Raw genomic sequence first — 23,876 nt, forward strand, 5'->3', positions numbered from 1 at the left:
TGGAACACAAACACTGCTCTCTGCCTGCTGCTTCCAACTTCTGACACTGAGACAAAGGGGAGAGAAAGTGGGAACGCTGCCCGAGTAAATTGGCAGACGTGAAATCTAATGTGTGGAACTTCTCTCCTGACTTCATTTGCACAGAGAAACTTCATCTCATGCGAACGTGCACGTGGCTTTTTTTTATCCGGCTGCATTCATTTCCCCTTATTTGCATAATGCCTGGCTGGTGGCTCCGCGGCCACCAAACACAGGAACATGTTACGTTTGCATTATACAAAAAAACACTTAGGGCCCAGGAGGATAAACCTGCGCTGATATGAAACATTAGTGTGCACTGAATCTGACATGATTAAAATGGTGTTATCTGTGTAGTCTACAGGAGCGGGTGCTGTACTTTGTCATCCTAAGGAGCCTTAAATAGAAACAGTACCTGGGGGTTAGGATAAGGGACCACCCTATCTCCGTATTTATTTAGCATGGGATGCATACTTTACTGAAAACAAAACTCCAGTTATAGATTGTGGTCTTTTATAACAAAGTGTATACGGCTGTCAGATTTATTCTAATTAAAGCTAGGGTTGGTAATCCTGCCAAAATGCAACCGATACATCCACCCCCCCCCCAAAACTGCAGCCAACTTTATTACAGTCGTGCGAGGGACAGAGACTCCAGCCTTTTTCTTTATTCATTGATGGTTAGTGACAGTAAGTGATTGTTCAGTTTAAGCCAAATTTAAAAGGGCCCTTAAATCTCCTAAAGAGCAATTTATCATCGTAAAAAAATTGCTTGTTTTGATCAATCAAGCGTCCGAAGATTTACAATTTACAATCGTAAAAAAGCAGAATTTTAAATAAAAATTGTTATCCGATAAAATTAGCTGTTGATCAAATTCCTGATGGATCACTTTACTGATTCTGGAATAATATAATAATTAAAGACTATAACAATTATGATTATGGCTTATTTGGCTTTTTAGATTGAGCCCGACTTCAAAATTGTGAAAACATTTTACACATAAGAGTAATTTCTTGGAGTCAAGATGCTGCTTAAAACTCTGTATGTCCCCGATTTTGCATGTGAAATGTGATTTTCTTAGAAAAAAAGTCCAGCTTTATTAAACTTCTAATAACCTTCACCGCACAATCAAGCCAGAGCTACCTTTCTAAAGCTCCTTTCCAGACATCCGGAGAGTCTCTCCTTCTGATAAGTTGCTCTGCTCCCCCAATAACCTGAAGCTGTTTGAATCTTTGACAACAGTAGAACTTCCTTGGCCCACCAGTCAGCCGGGCCGCGTGCTATTCAGGAGCTGAATGGGGTTTCAGACGCTGGTAATTCTCCAAGGTCAGGCCCCAGACACGCCTACACTCTTGGAGGCTTTCCTGCCACAAGAGGCTGGAAGCAGACAGACTAACAAAAAGCTCGCTGGGAAAATAGTTCATGTTATACATCGAGACATTAGTGGTTCATGGAGTGTTAGAGAGATGTGCGATCTTCTTTTTCTGTGGCTGCAGTTGTGTTGTGAATGCAAACAGTTTCCGAACAGTGATTAAAGGTGGTTGCAATTGATTATATCTGTGTGTACATACAGTGCACAGCAGTGTTGTGCGGTTGTATACACTGTAAAACGTATCTTTGTGTTTCTGTCGTCTGCCTGTATGGACATTTCTATATGCGAGGACTTAACCCCTCGGCTCTGTTGCTATTTACTGAGGATCCTCCCCATGCTGTCCCTCCAATCCTCTGGATTTCCTGTAAATCCCTGGGGCCCGAGCCAGTGCTGGTGATTTGTGGTTGGCTAGTGAGCAATTGACACATTGATAAATCCCCCTCCGATGGGCCGCGATCCGTTTGAATCAATAGAGCCTTATCGGCTGACGGCCTTCGCGCCTGCGACGGCGTCGGTTCACCTCGGGTCCCTCGGAGTTGGCCTGATTTGTTGCATTTGACAACAGACATCGTCACGGCACGTGGTTCGTCAGAGAGTCCGCCGGCATAATTGAAGGCAGGACGTTGTCTGTCAGTGAGCGGCGGCGGCAGAGAGAGGAGAAGAAGAGACGGGCAGAGATAAAACAAAGAAAGGCTGATAGGATATTGGAGATGGAGCAGTCATAGTCAATACGTGTCATTTACAATTTTATTTAACCCGCTGCCAATCACAGAATAAAAGTAAAGCTCCCAACATTTGCTGCTGTAGTCGAGGGATTGAAATTGAAGACAACATCGACAGCGCCATGAGCCTTCGGTGTGGTGGGTTCAGCTCCAGCCAGAGGATTCGTCTGGCTGGTGTCCACTGGCCAGGCTTTAGCTGTTCTGCAGCCCGTCTGGCTCCGGTCCACCTTCTCCTCTGTCTTTAGATCCGGGCCAAACCCGGCCTGCCCGTGGCCCAGCCAGCCGCGCTTCACAACTTGGCGAGACGCTGCCCGAATGCTGCACCAGCTCCAGTTTGGAGGATTAATGGTCAGTTTTCTATAAATTAAACTTTCCCTGGATTGTAATGGCAAAGTTTTGAGCAACATTTAGCTTCATTACTACAAAATAACGTGTGGTTAATTCACAAAATAAGTGATTTGAGAGAAGTGCAACGAAGCCGCCAAGAGCCTTTTGTCTCACTGTCATGGATGCTGCAGCTAAATACCGTTCACGTCACATGTGCTTGTTATTTTCAGATTCCTCTGTTGTCTGGGTGGGAGGTTTTTCAACAGAGATACCGACTTAACCGTATAATCTATGGTTGAACCCTGCTGGGCTGAGCAGAGACAAGACAATAGACACACCGCTGTCAGCTCTGCTCTTTGTCAAATACACGCTCTTTATTTATTATTTTTGCGGTGGTTTCAGGCGCATGTGAAGTATCAGTAAAATGCCAAAATCAGTAGTAAATATTATTTTTTTTAAATCACAAAGTTGAAAGAAAAATGCTTGAAAACAAGGAGGGAAAAATTGCACAGAGACTAATAATTGGAAAATGATAGAGTGAGTCTGACAGAGTCACCACAACAGGAAGCAGGAGGGAAGTCAGCGTGTGAGGAGGGAAATGATGTGGAGGTTAACTAACCCTCTTCTGTAACAGTGACTAACAGGGATTTTAAAGAAGAAGTGGGAGCTTAGGTAAAACACTTTTCATTAAAACAGAAAGAGGAAGTTTAATGAATACCAGAGTCTATAAAACACCAGAGATGGGAAGCCCTTAGGATGACAGCACTTGAAAAATTTATCTCGAGCACTAAATCCAGGCAGTTTATGTCAAAAAATGGGGATCACGCTTATTCATGAAATCCTTCAACCTTCTTCTAACAGCAGAGTTCAGCAGAGTCACTCAGGTGAAACTCTGTTGGTGAAGTTGTTTAAGTGCAATGATGAGGCTGTGGATATTCTGTGTTTTCAGAGTCTGATCAATCCTATATTCTTTGGTGCCACAGACAGTGGTGCAGGAAGTACACACGCAGTACTTGTACACAAAAGTACACATTTTTCATGAGGCCATTTAATCTCTACTGCTGTGGATTGTTTTAGGGGAATATTAATACTACGCCCTACGGATCAACAGGGTTCCAACATAATGGTTTTAACCCAGAGTCTCTTCATGATAGATCTGGCTTTGTAAACAGTTATTAAAAGAGTATGCTTCAATAATATTTTTAGATAATTTGTTGTTTTCACTTTAGATGTTTTCAGAAGCTCATCTTATTATTTGTGCATGTACTTACTGTTTGTTGGGGCTTTTATTTTGAAGGTGTAATGGTGATGCTTTCTGTTGATTGCAGCTCTCAACACTAGGGTGGTGGACGTATAGAGTAGCATGACATGGAAATATGCAAGTGAAGTATCTTAAAAGTTCTAGTATAGAAATTGACTGTGTGCAGCAGGTAACACGGTGACATTTTTAAGAGCTGCCATGTGTGTTTGAGTGTGTGTGTGTGTGTGTGTGTGTGTGTGTGTGTGTGTGTGTGTGTGTGTGTGTGTGTGTGTGTGTGTGTGTGTGTGTCTGTGTGTCTGTGTGAGTGTGTGTGTGTGTGTGTCTGTGTGTGTGTCTGTGTGAGTGTGAGCAGAGAGTGTCTTGTTCACCCTTCGCTTGACTGTCAATCCCCAGAGTCCCCGCCCCTGAACGGTACTGGATTATGTGTTGAACTCGATCTGAATGCTGAGCAGCACCAGAGTCCGTCTCTCTCTCTCTCTCTCTCTCTCTCTCCCTCTCTCTCTCTGTCTGTTTAGTCCCGGGGTGTCACTCCTCTCCGTCTCTCTCTCTCTCTCTCTCTCTCTCTCTCTCTCTCTCTCTCTCTCTCTCTGTCTGTTTAGTCCCGGGGTGTCACTCCTCTCCGTCTCTCTGAAATAGACGTACTCACATGAAACAGACACCACACACGTGCTGCCGGCTGTTCACACCTGCTGGTTCCCACTGTAACACACGGTTAGACAAACACACACACACACACACACACACACACACACACACACACACACAGAACACCAGCTGAGTTCCACAGTGCACAGCTGGTCAGTGGTGAGTGTGTTTAAAACGTCATATTTCTGTATCAAATTAAAATTTTCAGGCAGAGATTGTTTTGTCTGGATGTTGTGCTGCTGTTTATGATTCTCGTCACGACTGGACCCAGCTCCATGTAAAACACACACTCACTCCCATACAGCTCCCACAAACATACAAACACAACCTGGCTTGTATTCATACATCCATTTGTTTTACAGTGAAGCTTTTCTTGGGGGGTGCTATAATTACAAGTTCACTTCTTTATGCAAAACTTCAGATTTTGGTGCAATTGACCATATTAGTGATTTTGGCTCAGTTCCACGAAGCTGACAACTTCCTTTAAGAGAAATTAAAGCTAAACTGTACAAACACTGAGAGACAAAACAAAACAAAACTTTAATCAACTTTCAGCTCTTCAGTTTTATTTAATCAGCCATTTTGAAAATCAATTATTTAATCCAACATTTGCTGCGTCCGGCTTCTAAATGTGAGGATCTGCTGCTGCTCGCTCTTTGTCAATGTACAGAAACACAGATGACATTTGGAACATCGTCTGGACTAAACAAGCAAGTTCAAAATGTCAACTTGGGTTCTGGGAAATTGTGATAATATAATTAAATACTTAATTAATGAGATAATCAGGCTTGTGTTCGCAATGAACCAATTTGTTATATTAATTATTATGTTTCACTGAATCTATTAATCATTCGATCTGTAAAACGGGAAAAAACAAATCACCTAAAAACAGATAACAATATAGAAATAAATCACATTGTGTGTTTGAGGCTGGAAAACAGTATTTGTTTGATATGTTCCCTTGAGCAATGACATCAGCGTTATTGTTTAGCAACGGTTTTGATAATTGGACGATCAATTAATTGGCTAATCATCGCAGAGCTTCCTCTCAATGGTCTGAATGAAGGATTGAAATGTTGCAGCTCTAATTGAAACATGAATTCATGTGTTGGAATAAAGATTTGTGATTTATAACAGTTCACAGCATCATCTGAGGTTTATTTGAACAAAACAGATGCGACAACGTTGTTTGAGATATTTTCTTCCATAAAATGTGATTCTTTTGAAATAAGAAATATTAGATTTGGGTAAAGATGGAAACATTTAGCCTCAGTCTGAAATGCTTTTATACAATAAATCACGATATCAAAAATGAAATCTTCAGTTCAGTGTGTAGTCCACAGTTCAGTTTATTGGTGACCAGCCAAAAGATCACCGCACTAAATCCTGATCCCGTATTGATTGAGCAGCGGGATGGAGGTCCGGGTTCAGGTCCTCCTCGCCTCCTCTGTTCCTCCTTGCATCAGTTGCGTTGGGGACACGTTGACCTGCAGGGGCGACCTGGTCGCTGCTTATTGGGCTTGACGCTGCTCGATGGTGACAACGCTAATTGTCAACATCTGGGGAGCGCTCGCCGTCCCTCAGCGCAGCGCCGAGTGAAACGTGGTGATCTGTCACAACGTGTCAGAGGAAATTAGAGTCAGTTGAACGTCGTTGGGGGGAGCGTGGGGGAGGGTGGGGGGGAGCGGGCACAAGGGGGAGTGGGGTCATCCCACCGACATTATCAGGGGCATTAGTGAGGTGGAGGGGGGGGGGGATTAGAGGAATCATCTCAGGGCAAAGACATTTACATGAATTGGTTTCCTCACTGAGTTGTTACTGTTAATACTGTGGCTGTTACTAAACATCTGATAGTGTGTGAATACTATTACTACTATTACTAATACTACTGCTGCTACTACTACCATCAACATCCCTACTACTACTACTACAACAACAACTTTCACAATAATATTATTGACGACTGCAACTAATACCACTTCTATTACTCATAGCTTTTATACTTTAGCTAAGACCACTAGCCGACTGTAGCAATAACAATTTTAGATACTGTTATTATTGATATTACTACGACTGCCGCTGCTGTAACTACGATTAGTACTGTTACTACTACTACTACTAATTCTACTGCTACTGCTACTACTACTACAAGCAGTACAACCACCACCACTTCGACTCCTACTAGTATTACTACTACAAAAATAACAATATAATAACAATACTACTACTAATACTAATATACATTGACTGTCATAGTTGATGATGATAACAGTACTTTTACATGTTGTATGTGTCCTCACCTGCTGTCAGAGATACAAGCAGCAGTCGGATCTAAAGCTGCAGGACCTCAGCTTGTATTTCAGACTTGTAGGAGCCTCGGGCACGACTCCCCCCCAAAGTCTGAGCTTAAGAAAAGTGCCGGGTGTTACCAGACTCTGGCTTAACATCGACCTGCATCCGAAGCTCTTAGGCCAGCGGCCAGCGTTTCACTTTTTCCTCCTGATTTATAGACTCGTTTTCATACGTGTGTTATTTATTTTTGTAGCTGTAAGACCTTTGTTCGTATCTCTCCGCTGTGAGCTGTCGTTTTATGGCACCGTCATAATTTGTTTTAAACGTCTTAAACCTTTGACTGTTTTACAGTCGATCATTGAAGCTCTTAACTCAAGCGTAAACACCATGATTCATTTCAATAAAAATAAAAACAAACAAAACAATCTACAATAAAGGGATTACTTGCCCTGTGCTGCTGACTTCATATATACAAAAAGAACAATGTTCTTTTTTTATCTTGTCTCCGACAGAAGCCGCGCGGCCACAATATCTGCGTCTTATCACAGTTGATCAATATTGAATTTATGTAAAAAAAACGAAATGGCACAAGAGCAACAACCTGGATAAAGGAAATTCACTGGGTTATTAAATAACAGAAGAAAGTCAAGAGTTTTATATCAAACCTGTGGTTCTTCCTGAGGCCTGGAGGGGGGGGGGGATTAAAGGACGTGATTTTACACACTGCATATTTTAGAGATGCTGAGGAACTGAAGCCAATTATTCTTTATCTAAAAACAGTAGCTTTTTAAAAGAAATAATGACTTGTTTTTGTGTTTCTGTCCTTGACTCTGACCTTTGATTCTGTTCCTCTCCGACAGGAAAGTGACAGTTTGTGGTGGGACGCTTTCGCCTCAGAGTTTTTCGAGGAGGACGCGACTCTCACGCTCTCCTTCTGCCTGGAAGATGGACCAAAGAGATACAGTAAGACTCCTCAGTATTTCAGCAAATCACAGACCTTGTAATCATCTTATCTGTTGATATCTAAGAGTATTAACTTTTAAATTACTTAAGCAATTCAACGCTCGTCTATTTGGAGCCAATTAGAGGGATATGGACTTTTGGCAACAGATGTTATGGACATGTTTTCCTCGGCCCACCAATACATTGGTCCGGCTCTAGTTCAAACCAAATATTCTCAATGTGTATATGTGAGCAGAATATCTCAATTCTTTCACATACTGCTTTTTATTGCATGTTTATTTACACCATTTTACAGCACATCAACTTTCTCAGTTATTTGTTTTAATAGTTAATATGAAGTTGTGCCTCTGACTCATGTGTCCTACGTTCAGCTGAGCAGAGACGTTTTTCAGGTGTTGTCTTAAATCACTACCTCACTGCTCCTTCTATAAATTTTACCCTCACTATAATGGTAATATTCACATTTAACATTCGGACACCCAGCGTTTGATTGATGTTGTACACTCCGTAGTTAATAGGGAGCGGGTTTGACCGAAGCCACTGAGCTCATGAGGAAAAGCGAGCGTGCTCTTTAACGCCACATTTCCCTGACTTTGCCAGTCAGAATTTATCGTATTTTATATAAAACTCTGCTGTTTCATCCACGTTTTCCTTGAAATGTTCTGTCACTGAATCCTTGTTATTACATCCGTGGCTGTAATTGACAAACCATCATTATGTTTTTACAGAAACCTCAGACACTAGAGTATTTCCACTTTGTCTCGACCTGTTATATTTACTTAGTTACTCTGATTGATTACGTCTAACTTTCCCAAATTCCTTTTAACACCTCTCAGAATTGAATGTGTGAACCTTTTTTCTGCCAAGTCAAACATTTCTTGTTATATCAGTGAGAAAACTGATATCTCTTACTGTTATGACAATAGATTTTTTGTTTGTGAACGATGTACGTTGATGCAACAGGGTTAGGGTTATATTTTTAATAAAAGTCATTCACAGTATTTTATGGCATTTACTTAATTTTGAAGAAAAAAAGTAAAAGAATTCAGTAAATTTAGACAAAATGTCATTTTTACATTCTTAGGCTGCCGCCAGTTGTTTTCTTGATTAATCGATTCACACATTTAAACATAATAAAGAATCAGAAGTGAGTGAAAATCCTCTATAATTTCGTTTCGTCCATGGTTATCTCTTCAATAGTCTAAAACCCAAAGATATTGATTTTGTTGTAATGTACAAATATGACCAAGAATTGACCGTATTGTTCGGTTTTCTGAGAAATAAGGTCAATAAAGGTAAATAAAAGTATTCAGGTTAAATTACCAGTTTGATTTTTTATATTCTTATTAGCTCCTGTTTAGATTTTGCTTTTTAAAGCAGGTCTGAAAGGCTCGAGTTTCAGGAAACGTCCCTCGACACCTGATTGTGTGAACTTTGAACTCCACAGACAAACTGCAGCGACAGTGAATGTGGAGCTCGGCAACAAATGACAGATCACTGGCTCTTATTAAGTTTGTGATATTGTCCCTTTAATCTCATCTGCATAGGTTCATGTTTTGATATCTGAAGCATATTGAACATCACATGGACAGAGATAAGGATGTGGTGCTGTGAAACCAGCCGATGTGTGTGTGTGTGTGTGTGTGTGTGTGTCTTGTGTAGCTGTTTTTGTGCGTTTGTGTTTGTGATTCAGCTCGATCCTGGAGCAGGAAGAGAGGGAAGAGGGAGAGAAGGGGAAGAAGAGAGAGGGAGTGGAGGATTGTTGTGAGCTGGGCCTGGGTTTGCTTTTCAAATGTAAAAATAAAAATCCCCAGTGGTGTAGAGACGGTAACCCTGTTCCCCCGGGAACAGGAGGCTTAACACCATGGCGATGATGACTCACCGTCAGTCGCAAGCCTTCCTCCATTCTCATTCAGGTACTCGGAAGTTACACACACACACACACACACACACACACACACACACACACACACACACACACACACACACACACACACACACACACACACACACACACACACATCATCCAGGAAAAATCCACCTACCTAGCAACAGATTTGGCTCAAAAGAGAAACTAAGAAAAGACACACACATCCTTGAAGCCATGTTGGTGTTTGTCGAGGTTTCGCATCTGCTGCTTATGTATAGGAGACGACGGTAGAATGTTTATATAGGAACGCTGATTGAGATACGTCTTCTCTCCGAGGAGCTCTTTGGTCGTCTGTTGTTAAGTTTAGCCGCAGCTTCTGAACAAGTTGCAGTGATTCAGTCGGTTTGAAGGACTCCACTGCTCAAGACTCGAAGGTTTTTTGGGGGAGAATGAGTCTGTCGGTGAACAAGTGAACGACAAACACTCTGTTCAAACTGTTCAATAGGCTTTTATATGGATATTTGTCTTATGTATTGTGAGGAGATATAAAATGTAACTGATCTCCCTCAGATTAGTAACATGTTTTTAAGTGTTTGTAAATATAAGAGTTGGAACCACAACCTTCCCTGAGTAGCAAAAAAACTGTTCGACTTTTCAGTTAACAAGGAGAACAGATAGAAAACATTGTATTTTTCAAACATGTTTTCGGACATCAGGCATTTATCTGATGAGGTAGAGATAAGTGTGAAAAGGGGGGGAGAGAGAAGATGAAGAACATGTGACCTCTGCAGCAGGACACCAGCCTCTGTACATTCAGGAAAAACATAGACCATCAATATCTCACCTGGCTGAGCAGCGTCTGTTTGGATCAGGGTGGCACTAACTAGAAGGTTGTTGGTTCAATCCCCTCATCCATACAGAAGTCTGTGTCTGTTCTGGAGACAACGTCCACTTTAAATGAAGTTATATATATATTTCTAGAATAAATATAAGCTCCCACAGACGTTTTCCCCTGTTTCACTAAAGAATGTGACTATATAAAGAATATTATATATGTCATGTAAATATACTGATATGTGGCTCAGTCTCCTCAGAGTGTTACACAGAGTTTGAATTTGTGAGAACAACAGAAACCTCTCTACATTTTCTCCCAGGAGCTTATTTCTCCACCTTTTCTATTATACAGAATCATTCTTGTGGCACACGCATTTCTGTCCCATCTCTTATCAGGGGGGCCTTGGACTCTGGAATCCTTTGCTTTTTTTATTTTTTTATTTTATTATTTTATTGTAGGCAGCGGAGAAATGTAAGCTCACTGCTGCCGCTGCTCATTGTTAGTCACTGTTCGAGAGCGTCGGCTAACTGCCGAACATATAAAATGTAAATGTGACCCGCAGTGGCCCTCACTGTGAGATAATCCTCGCTCGCAGCTCCCGTGGAAAAAAAGCGCAGATGTATGTAGTTATGGTTGCACGGGTCAGAACAGTGCTGACCACTGGAGGTGTGAGGGTGGAGGGGGTGGAGAGTTGTTACCACTGGTTAAAAGGACCGTGCGTGCATGTCAGAGGAGTTACAGCTAAACAGGAGGTCGCAGCAGTTTACAGGGAAACCGAGTCTCTTCAGACACTCGTGCTGCTCAGGACAAGTTCTCAGCCGTGTGGATTTTACATGTGAATCCTGAGGCTGAAGTGGAGAATCATAATGGTGCACATCAGTTGGAAATAACACTTTCTATTTCTATTTATTTCTATTTTTAAAGCTCAAACCAACTACCTACAAACCTGCATAGCTTTATTTGTTTGGTAATCCTTTATATTTGAGGTTATTTCTGTCTAAATCCTTTATTAAATAATAATGTAATATGCAATAGAGGTATTGCCTGGTAAAACATGATTACTTCTAATTTAATATTGAGTTAAAACAGTCAAAATGTATGTTTTATTCATCTTAGACACTCTCTGTGTAATGCATTGGGGGTGTAAGTGTATGAACTCAAATCCTCATTGAAAGTGAATTATATAGTTTTTCTGCCATTCAGTAGCTTATAGGACAATTACAGTAAAAAAACAAAAAAACACACACAATCCTTTCACTCCAGTGTGAGGTGCTTTAATTTTATAACGTTCAGCGGGAGAAAAATTAGAAAAGCCAATTTACTTAATCTGTTTTTTTTTTCCTTATGGCACAGACCTGTGTGTAGGTGTTTTGTAACCTATCTCCTGCTGGTGCTCACTGAGGCTGCTCACAGGAAATACATGAGAAGTGTCTGTGTGTGTATTTATCGAAGGCTAAAACATGTGTGAGCACATCTGTTCTGATCATTAACATTATTGTTACGTGACACTATTGATTAATTAAACAAACTTGATCGTCAAATCTGTTAGTTTTGGAAACTGATCTTTCATTTAAGTGTTTTTATTCCATTTTTCTATTGGGCTTCTCAAGATGTGATGACCTGATACTTTTTTGTCTTTTTAAATTGAATATTTTTTAGGGTTTGGATGTTGCTAAGACAAAACCAGGTATCTAAAAACTTCATTCTGTTAGAAATTATAATCAACAGATTCATCCATATTGAAATAAATCCCACAGTTTCTTCCATTTAATATTATTGTTAATATAATTGAGTCTCTGGGAAGGTATGATGGACATTTTTCACTATTTTTCTACCCTGTCAAAGAATAAATAAATATCAACAACTTAATCAACAATGACAAATAAATCCTCAGTTTCAACTGTGATCAACAAAACAACATCTCCGCCATTTTTACTCAACTATGATTTGATTGAATAATAAGTAATCAAGCAGATTCCTTGATAATCAGAATGATAATTTGCTGCTAATCTCAAATGCAGTTTATTTGTTCGCAGGCTGCTGTGACTCGTAAATCTCACAAATTGACAAAGTGATCTCACAGTTTTTAACCAAACCACCTCAGAGTGAGATGTTAAAAAACCTTCAGGCGTCACTTTGCTTCCTGGTGGAACGTCTGAACCCCCCCCCCCCCCACCGCCCTGTGTCAACTAATGAAACGCAAACTTCAGCAGATCATGTGTTGTGTGTAATTCTAATCTACATGTATCAGTAACAATAACCGTGTCAGAAGATGACATAAACAGCTTATCCAGACAGATTGCATTATTGCTCTGCCTCGCCGTGTCCTCGCCCGGATCTGAAGAGCCACTAAACGCGCGCCGGGAGAATCTGCGGTCTCAAATATGTCGTAATATTTTATGGCGTCTTTGGCAATAGAACTTATTAAATTTTTGTACTGCAATGACTGTATATTGCTTTGATAAAAGAGAAAAGTGCACTTGTTGCTTTTATGTTTCCTCCTTGGGAGCAGAGGGTGTTTTGGTGCACGTTTGTGAATCCTAAAATCTGTGGAAAAACAATTCTCCATCGGCGCAGGGCAATTATTGTTCCCTACCTTGAATATTCAGAAACTCTGTCTAATTATACACCCAATTGCTGTGGCCTTAACGTTCGCCCCAGTACCTTGTCTGGCTCTGCAATCTATGAGGCATCTGATGAAAGCAGCGCTCCATGATGCAATCAAAGAGCAAGGCTCATTTCAGAAGTAGTTCAAACAAGAGAGGGAAAACTCTGCATGTTTAGTGGGGCTGGTTCAGGGCAAAACGCGAAAAGTGATTCACAACACATTTACAATTCATCTACTTATTCTTGCATTGCGGCGCGCAATAATTGCAGCGATAAAATGACCACAGCTAATAATCTTTAAGCAAGCATGAGGACATAATGAGGAGGAAGAAAACAGGGGGAACGGCTCTAATACGTGCGGAGGAAGGAAGACGACTGCCTCCGCCGTGAAGTAGAAGCTTAACAAGGAGTCCGCTCGCTGCTGTGAATTAAAACCGGGACATTTTTTTAATCAATAAACACATTATGTGCAGTTTTGCAAGCGTGATGATGTTTATGTCTTTTCTCCGGCCACTTTTCAATAACATCGTAATGAGCAATTTCAGCAATTCGTAGATTAGTCTTATTGTATTAGCTGATAGTATCTTTTTTTATATGCACAGTGCATTAAAACATTATTTTAGTTTTAGTGATAGACATGAAATACTTTTCATTTGCAGCTTAATTTATTCTTCTGGCTTTTATTTGGTAAAAAAAAAGCTGTTTTGTATCTGGACTGGTTTCCTCTGCGGTAATGACGAGCTCTTTGTACATAGTCATGGTTTTTTACTCCCATTTGTGAAGCTACGTTCGAAAGACACTGAACATTTAACTCAGCAAACTGTTTTAAATGGTTCCATCACAAACACAAAACCTTTTCGGTGGAGGTGATAATATGAATTTGGAGAAAGCTGATACGAAACTCTACCACCTCAACCACAAGCATCATTAGCTAAATGAATATGCCCATCTTGAGTTTGTTAAGTGGAAAATGTGCCCTCAGTTAGGTGAGTGCAATCCCAAAACCTATATATATTCTATTTATTGTCAGAGTATTAATTGCATTCGTTATTTGGCAGAAATGCAGACAAGCTCACCCACACAAATCTAAGTTACTGAAGTCCTTTATAAGACTTTGACTTCTTGTACATTCAGCAGACGCAGAACATGATCGTCTCTCTGGAGCCAAAACAAAGTTGTTCAATCGCCTTTTTAGTTATTTTTTGGTCTCCACCGTGTCCTGGGGGGGGGGGGGGCTCGGCTGTGCAGGTCGTACACGTTGGGTTTTTATTGGAGCTGCTGGGAAAAAAAACAGGTCTGCGAGGATGGAGATTTAAACTAAAAGTAAATAATCTGTGTGATTAAAAAAAAAAGAGGCTAAAACACCCTTGTTATTGGCTCATGGGCACAAAGGAACCCTCTTCTATCCCATGTAGTCAAATATAAAATTTAATTAATTTGATTACAAGCCCCTATGATGCGCCACATAGCCGTCACTGTCCATTCAGAAACACACAGTCAACAAAGCCGCGTAATAAAGTTCATTTCCAGCTTCAGCACCCGTCCTCCCAGTCCTCGTTATGTTATTGATATCCATCGTGTCCTTTTGTATATCGTTTCATAATGATGTTAGCGGCCGGGCCGAGTCGTGACCTTCACATATCTTCAGTGTTTACAGCCGGCGCCGTCTCACCCCCGGTGTTAAACGCATTATTCCTCGGTCGCATACATAATCAGAGTGGTGTTTATACAGACAGAGTTCATACAGTATCTGGGTGAAAGGACCTGAATGGAGGTCTGCGATGGAGGGATAAGTCTACTGCTGTGATCTGACTCCCTCTCCGTTGAATAAAAGATTGACAATGGAGGGCTGGGGAGGGCTTGTTGGATGGTTGGGGGTGGGGGGGGGGGGGGATGTATTATTGAATTGGGTGGTGCGATGAAGAGATGGAGAGGCGGAGTCCCAAAAGAAGGTAAAGGGAGTGGTGCAGTGTTGGTCTGCCTTGTCTGTTTGTGTGTGTGTGTGTGTGTGTGTGTGTGTGTGTGTGTGTGTGTGTGTGTGTGTGTGTGTGTGTGTGTATCTTTCTCCTCCGTATCTGTCTCATTGTGTGTGTGTGTGTGTGTGTGTGTGTGTGTGTGTGTGTGTGTTTTCGGTTTGAGCGACATGCAGTGTTTCTATGTGGACGTGCATGTCTGAGTGAATGTGTGTGTGTCCACGTTATATAGGCTCGGAGTTGCAGAGGTATCTCGGCGCTTCTTGCGGAGAGGGGTTGTTTTGAAAGGAGGAGCGTGGGGGTGGTGGTGGTGATGGTGATGGGGGGGGGGGGGGGGGGGGGGGGGGGGGGGGGGGTCGGAGGAGGAGGAGGAGGGGGTGGGGGGGTACGCCGGAGCTGCTTTACAGAGAGATGGATAGGATGGTTTTGAAGGTGCAGAGCGGTGATTGGCAGGCGGGATGATGCGGCCCTGGCTCAGCTGCAGCGCCGAGATGTAGGCTGCGGCTGATTGACAGTCGAGCCGAGCCTGGGAACCGCGGCGCTGGATCGGCCACAAAGAGAGACGGAGGCAGGAGAGAGGACGGGAAGGAGAGAGAGGAGAGAAATTATAGATTTAAACCCCAAGAAAAAAAAACTATATAGCCTTATAACTATTCTGCTGCTGGTGGATAGTTCGACACTGCCATCTATTGTGAACTGTGCTGGTGGCATTCTCACATTTTTCTATTTCTCCCGGTTGACAGTGTGCTAATCAAAGCTTCTGCCTGTTTAACCGGGATTGGGGGAAAGAGGGAAGTGGAGGAGTGCAGAGGGTTGGAAAGACGACAGACAAACAATGAGTGCAGAGAAAAGCACTGGGAGGATGTTTGAGTCTTTATGAGCAGGTACAATATCTCAAACATTTGAATAACAAACATCTGATGCAGACAACAGGGCTTCACTTGTGGCTACTTCTCGACAGTTTCTAAGCCCAAGGTAGCAATTAATGTTGAATTTGATTATTTTTTATTCCCTTAATTGATTTTTGTTAATGAGAAAAATAGTTAAACAACGTCCCAGTATATTTTCCCAGAGCCAAACGTGATAAGTTCAAACCAAACTCCCCCTAAATATTCAAAGTTGTGCTTATCAAACAAACAAACTAATCATCGAAACTGTTCTTTATTATTTTCTATCAATAACTAATTGATTGATTGTTGCAGGACTGAAAGAGATGATATTCAAATGTCTTTAAGCAGTAGATGGATGTTGTTGGAAATCCTCTATAAAATGAAACATGAATCCGTGAGGCCGTGTCAGGTGTTGACTCCATGAATCTGCGTTTTGCTCGTCGTATGTCTTTGCGTCTCCGTCCCCGTGTTGTGAAACTCGGCTCTCTGGCCCTGGACGCAGGCGGCGTCTGAGCGGCGGCCCCGTGGTGAAAACCAGCTTTGTGAAACCGGCGGCACACAGGATTTGATGAGGCTGTTTGACAGTCTGAGGTGCTCGTTTCGTTCTGTGCTAACACAAGAAAGTCTTTGTCTGTCTGTCAGTAAGTTCTGACCTAGAGGTCCACACAGGACTTTTTTTTCTATTCCTCAAACCACCGCCCGCCCGCTTGGTAGGCTGTCCGACCATTACTGCCTGCTCCCGCAGCTCCGCGCTCCCGCTCCTGTCTGCTCCTGCAGATATTCTGAACACTCCCACTCGTAGCAGTGCTTCCCTCTGAAACCCTGTCTGCTCCGTTTTGCAGGAAAAATAAAACACGCGTAGCCCCATGTATGTTCCTGTTCTCAATCGGAAGAAATGCAATTCATCAACAATTTTTAAAAAGCCACTTTTAGAAGCCTGCGTTGAAAATATGACGCAATTCATGTGTTTTTTTACGTTTAAACAAAAGACAGATTTCTGGTGTAAAGAAATAAAAGTTGCATCGTGTCCTTTGTCCTTTGCTGCTTCACTGTATGTTGTTGCCAATAGCAACAGATACAAACAAGACGCTGGACTGTTCAATGTCAGAGAACTGACCTTGTGTGGAGAACTGCACAGTGAATCTGAGGAGAGAGAGCTGAGGGGGTCTAATCACTGCGCCACAGTGGAAAACTAAACTCAAACCAAACTTTATCTGCTCTTTCATTCTGTGGCTCAGGTGTTAAAGCGGGACGGGCACTGTTTCCTGTGGTCGGCGGTTCGATACCTGGCTCCCGTGAACTCGGCATGCACAGGGCTGATGATTTGTTTTAAATATTATTGTTCGGTGTCAAAAATGTGCTTATCGTGCACAGGGCACAGGAAGCCACAGGTTAATATGAAACAGAACCAGAGAGCAGCGCTTACATTCACAGACGATATTAGAAAAATCCCTAAAACAAAGAATATCAGCTTCTTTCAGATTTCACACTCTCACACAGACCTTCAAATTACATAGTTAGGAGAAAAAAAACATTCAAGCAGCGGATTCAGAAGAGTTAAACATTTAACTTTTCCAAGGTTTCCAGCTCTTTCTGTCTTTAGAGACACACAGAGGAAGTTTTATACTAAAAAGTAAAAGACAAAAAAGTTCACTTCTTGTGACTCAATCTGCTGAAGCTTCACATTAGCTTTAGAAAAGAGTTTATTAACAGAACAAAAACTGTGGAATTACAGAATAGTTTCAATGTTTTTTATATCCAACTGAATATATATAAAGATAAAGTCGACATCACATCTCCTCAAAAGTGAAGCCGACTGGTGAACCCCGCCTCCTCCATGTAAGCAGATGGGACATGACACAAACATTTTTTAAACTACACGTCAAATCAATGTTTTGGGGGGTCGGGGCATCATGGATGTTATCAAACTGCATGTGCAACATTTGTGTTCCCCCTCCCATTGCTACTACTTATCTTAACTAATGCAGTTTGCCTAGTTGCCATTTGAAGTTTGATCAAAATGTAAATAAAAAGTAGAACTTTAATCTTACGAAACAAATGTTAAAGGCTTTAATGTCCATTACAGGTTGTGATTTCATTATGTTATAGACTTTCTAACTACAACATTTAAGACAGTGATTTTGCCCAGTTGGTTGTTTAATTGGAGCCAGATGAATCTGTTATTGTCGCCTTGTTGCTGCCGGCGTCTTCTCTTCTGACTGTGTAGTTAGTGAAACCAATCAGAATGGATACCACCAGTCTTATTGATTTAAAGTTGTGCAAAAAGTAAAGTTTCCTTTTGCTTAAACAGATGAATCCGTCTTGTCGAGAGTTGTGGTGATTTCTGAGCTATGCAGATGAAGGCATCTAATTCTAAAGGCTCCAACAATCATTAGAAACAGTCACTTGATCGTGTCTGTAGCTGACAACCTCCTATCGTGTCCCACTAATGTAAAGGGAGGACAGGAGGAAAAAGACATGTCCCTGTCACATGTATTTATCCATTTAGTACCTCATTTTACTGCTTGTAACATATAGAAGAAACTATTAAAACAGATAGTTTCTGTACTTTAAAACAATGGCTGCACCTTCACTACTACAGCAACGTCCCAATCATATATTTTAAGTGCATCCATCATCAATAATGTATTTATTTTATTGTTTAATTTCTTGTACAGTACATTAAACATCTTAGGATGATTAATATTTTAAAAGATTCACTTCCCTTTATGAATGCGTTTAGAAAAAAATCATTCCGGCTGCGAGTCCAGCGCCGACTCTCTCTGCGTTAAAGTGGAAAACAATTTCTAACAATGCCCCCCCCCCCGAGTCACAGAAACAACTGACGCAGTTAAAATGAAGTAGGAGTTTCCCCTGAAAGTGAACAAAAGACAGAACGATGCTTCTCCTGATCAAACCTGGTGATTATTGGTTCGTGACCAACGTGTGTGTTTGCACGGTGCACGTTTTTATCTGAGGCAGCAGCAGCAGCAGCAGCAGCAGGCGGGAGCAGCAGGCGGGAGCAGTGGTGCGGTCGCACTGTTTGACCAGAGAAAAGAGAGACGACCCAACGTGGTTCTTCTGGCTGCCGGGGGAACCGGAGCCCTTTTCCTTTCAATATATAAACCAAGTGACGCTCGCTGGCATGAGGGTGAAGCACTTCGGGAGGAATATGTTAAACAAAAACAACACAGACGACGCCGTGCTTGAAATGTGCCGTTACAATTTGTCTCCTGTGCCGTCACTTCACTCGCACTGAGTCAATTCTGCTCATTGAGTGCTTTCAAACAAAGTGCAGACAACGGAGGACGTGAAGGACAAATAATAATAATAATAATAATACAAAACACTAAATAAAAGAACAGACATCTTTGTTTCTATGAGATAGAATCAGTTTGTTTACATGTTTGTTAACTTAACTAAGAAGGATGTTGGAAAGCAGCACATTAAAGCTTCCTCGCCTCGACGTGTATCTGGAAGGGACGTGAACCCGACCTAGTTTCTATAGCAATAATATCCAGGAGGACCTTTCCTTATTGGGATTATGGGCATGACAGTGAAGCAGTGAGCTATGATGTTTAGCCGCTGGCAGGAGGGCCCATAATTTACCATAAAAAATGTCCTATTAAGGGTTCAGGACTTTTTTTTTCTGTTCTTTTTTTCTCACAAGATGGATGAAACTTTCCTTCATTGTGGATGATTTCAAAAGCACAAAGAAATTAGCAAGAAAAGAACTAAATATACAATTCAACTGCTTTTTTTGAACAGGGTCGTGTTTATGCCTGTTTTCATGGGTCAGACTCCAAACTGACACGGACCAGACTTCATGTAGCACATCATCTGTGTGGAGGGAAACATCTGACATATTGGTATCTGCGTTTATGTTTTCAGATTTGAAAACGTTTATTTGACATATTAGGAGTGTTTATGTTTACATTTTACATTAAAAAAAATCACATTTTCTTAATTGAAGTTCTTTATCTTTAGTTGCAATAATGGTTTCTTTTTATTCATAGTTATTTGACTTCATGGTTAAACTCTAAAATATCAAGCCTCCATTAAATTATATTTATCATCAGGGATTGATAACGACATCTTAGGAATCATTGCCAATTTTTTGAAATATATATAAATATAAATTGTTATGTAGCCTAGATTAAGCAAACACTTTTATTTAGGAGGTTAAGTGTTAATACTACCGATGAAGTTTTTCCCATTTTTCCTCTGCATGTTGCCAGTGAGAGTAACTTTATCTTTACAGTTAGAATTTGTACTCTCTCATTTAAAAAGTGCTCATGTGTACTTATTTAAATTTATTTGACAATCCATATGTGTCGCAACTCCTCCAGTTTTACCTTCTCTTTTGTTTTGGGTACGTTCACATTTCTGAGCACATTTTTAATGCGTCTGCAACATAAATATGCTAATGTGTGTGGAGGCAGGTGTGTAGCAGGGCTGCTGGGTGGTTTGCGATGCTGTATTGTGTTACAGTGTATTGTTGAGACCACATGCTGGCTAGTGTGGGTCATTCGGTGTCTCTGTTCATGGTATTAAACAACCACGGAGAGCAATTATGCAGCAGGAACCCTGTGATTCCTTCCTTTCTCTACAGTTGCAGGGATGTTATGCTGCTGACTCGCAATAAAGGGCTGAAAGATAGTCTCGGTGAGTGTGGCCCCTATATAGCACCAAGCACAGAGGAGGAATATAGCAGCAGTTTTTTTTATTGGAACAGTTTTAATCACCTCTAAATAACTGGTAGCGGAAGCGGGACCTATAGGCAGGCAGGGAAAACCCCAGCAACGCCAGCCCAGCTCACACGGCTCCTACATTCTGCGTTATTAGCAGGAATAAGACGCTGCAGAGAGTCGGGTTGGTTTCCAGGTGGCCTGCATCAGGGTGGGAACCATTTTCGAGCAGCTAACAGGAAGGGGGAACAGCTATCGCAGGGCACCAGCTGTCAGTGAGGATGGGCAGGTCCGCCGACTTCCTGTTTCTCAACACTCTGGGCGCCCCGGAGCAAAACAAAACCAGCTTCCCATTCCAGTCCGAGAAACAATAGATGCCGCAAACATCCCTCCTCTGCTCATATCGTGTGCTCTCCCTCCGTCCTTTCCTTCTTTCTCCATCTCTTCCTCTCCCCCGGCTTCTCCACTGCATCCTTCCCTCTTATCATCTCCCCATTCCTCTGTCCCCTTCTTCTTCAATCACTTGACACCTTCATCGTTTTCCATCTTCGTCTTCCTCTCTCCCTCTACCCTATTTGATTCCTTCATCCTCTTCCTTATTCCCATCCTCTTTCTGTACCTTAACCTCTTTCTTGTGCTGCCTTTCTGCTGGTACCCTCCTCCTCTTTCTCTTTTACTGCAGGTTTAGTAATCTTGCATGATAAAATGCACTAGATTTTGAGTGCTGGTTAAGCTTCTTTCAGACATGCACTGAACTCCGGAGAAGCTCCAAACATTCAGGAGATCCTCCGCAGGATTCACCACGAGCGGTGGGTGTGTTGATGACGTTTCCAACACCAGACAGGCGCAAAAAAAGAAAAACAGAAACCCAAAAGACTGCACTTCCTCTGGAGTTCATGTCTGAAAACGGCCATAGATTGTTAAAGCAGTCAGGAATTTCAATTCAATTTGAATTGCTTTCTGGAAAAATGGAAATAAAAGGTAAACATATATATTTTGTGCAAAAGTCACAATTTGATATGAGTATTTGAAATTCTGTGTAGCACTTTTTCGGGGGGTAAAATACAATTTCTGTTCTCGGTATTTGAGAAACGAATATTGCAGAATAATATTCAGACTTTGGAAATAGTTTCACCTGGAATAAGTTTCCAAATCACTGTGCACCGTACATTTTGTAACGTATGAATTAAACATGAAATTACATCTAAAGGGTCCAGGGACAGTCTCCCCCCCCCCCCCCCCCCCCCCCCCCCCCCCCTCCCATTGAGCTCTCTTACTCTACACATCTACGATTTGTTTTGCTGAGAGGGAACTTGTGAATGTTCCAGTCTTGATGATGAACATGCAGTTCATGAAAAAATGAAGAGTGAAGTGCAACACGAGCTTTTAACAGTGGAACATCCCAGAAAGGTCAACAAAATGGGTCTGAGCGAGCGAGAGGGAGAGAGTGAGGGAGAAAGTTTTATTAATAATGAATAGAGTTTTCATCCACACGCTGGAGAGTAGAGGAAGAATTCCACCTGGGAGAAAACTGGCTCACACACACACACACACACACACACACACACACACACACACACACACACACACACACACACACACACACATACATACACACTGTGGAAGGGAGAGTAAACTCAAGTCGATACACAACACGCAAACACAGCAAGCCAGCGAAAGAAGCACACACATATTCAACTGCACACACACACAGAGCACACATCTGGACTCAAAAACAAAGAAGACGTAGCAAAAAGGTTTGTGTGTGTATAAAACACACACACACACACACACACACACACACACACACACAGTTACGCACGTTCATAATGCAGAGTTATTGACACATGGAGAAATCCATATTTATATATAATACAGTGTGGCGGAGGCCCATCAGTCTCCATAGTCTATGAAAGGGTCTGCACCGCTTTACTTAAGGTATTAAATGTTTATGTGGCACTTTTTCATCCCTCAGTAACCTTTCTTTCCACACACACACACACACACACACACACACACACACACACACACACACACACACACACACACACAGACGCACACACACACAATGGCAGTAGCAGCGTCCCAAATCAGATGGGAAGTTCAGAAAGTCAAAATGAAAAAATGCATCTTGTTTCCTCCTTTTGTATCTACGGCATCTTTTTTGATAAGATAAGAATTACAAGATTTTTTTCCTCATATTGCCAATTTTTCCTCCTCCTCTATTCAAACTTCAAACGCAGTAACAATGAGTTACGTTCTTATGCAGCCATCGACATGTCGTGTAAAGAAATGGATGCAGACTCCGGGTCTCGAAAGTGAAGCCAATGTAGAAATGCCTGAAACCTGTAATCTCTCAAACGACCACCAGTTTCTCTAGAAGTCTGAGAGGATTTATATTGTTTATGAAGTCAGTAAACACTTTCATATGTAGCTAATGGTCTCAAACCCTCAGGAGGTATAGTGTTCTTCCAGTTAAAACCAGTCCTGCCAAACCTTTTTGGCTTGAAACCCCTCAAAATACTTTTCATTACTCGTAGTAGACAAAGTGAATCTTTGCCTCTTGCATTGTTTCATTTGAAACGTTTTTTTAAAGGCTCTGAAGGTTTTGTTCAAAACCTGCATGGGGAAGTGTCCTTGAGCAAAACACTGAGCCCCTGCGCCTCCTCCGTGCAGATGTGCGTGTGAATGGCTGAATGGGAACGTAAAACGCTTTGAGCCGATCGATAGACCAAAGAGAAAAACGCTGTAGAAATGAAGTCCATTTACAATTTTTGTTTGGTGAGCCAAGGTGACGGATTCAGTTCCTTTATAAATCAGCACAGCTTCAAAACAGACGGTTTATTTTCACATCCTCGCAAGTAGAATTATAATTTAGATTTTTTTTCATTCATACACTTTTTATATGTACAGTAATTGCATTCATCCATATTTACATCACTTACTTATACGCATAATGAAGCTTAACAAATATTTGCTCATATATGCATGGATGTATATCTCGTCACATACATTTTTATAAAATGCTATGACTGGTTTCTACATTGAGTTTTTGAGACGACCTTGTTACAGGTTTCAGAAAGTTAACCAATGGCAGCGTTTATTTAACTGATATTGTTTGAAAGATAAGTTAATATTTATGGGGAAATTATTTGTGGCAACTCGTAACTAAAGACTGGAAGATTTTACCGTACCGTTGATTAGCATTCGTGACTATGTTTGAATATATCATATCTTTTTTCTGTTTACAATCAGATTTGGGTCTTTTACGTATATTTTCTCTTTGACATGTTATGTCGTTGCCTTCACCTTTTTCCGGAATGTTGAAGTTATGTTGTTTTGTCTGGACTTCATGGAATTCATGCTTTCAATCTCGTTTATCATCAGATGTTTGATGGATCGCATGTGAGAAA

General features: G+C 41.4%; 1 protein-coding gene across 4 annotated transcripts in view; it reads left to right on the forward strand.

The window, feature by feature from the left end:
- ldb2a (LIM domain binding 2a) overlaps nt 1-23,876 on the forward strand; it is an 85,367-nt gene that overhangs the window by 12,636 nt on the left and 48,855 nt on the right. For all 4 annotated transcript variants that reach the window (XM_034598432.1, XM_034598433.1, XM_034598435.1 and 1 more), the window contains exon 2: nt 7,498-7,600. In XM_034598432.1, the coding sequence (XP_034454323.1) occupies nt 7,498-7,600 (103 nt within the window). The remainder of the gene's footprint in view (nt 1-7,497; nt 7,601-23,876) is intronic.

Source organism: Hippoglossus hippoglossus, chromosome 10 (assembly GCF_009819705.1).
Source record: "Hippoglossus hippoglossus isolate fHipHip1 chromosome 10, fHipHip1.pri, whole genome shotgun sequence".
NCBI lineage: Eukaryota > Metazoa > Chordata > Actinopteri > Pleuronectiformes > Pleuronectidae > Hippoglossus > Hippoglossus hippoglossus.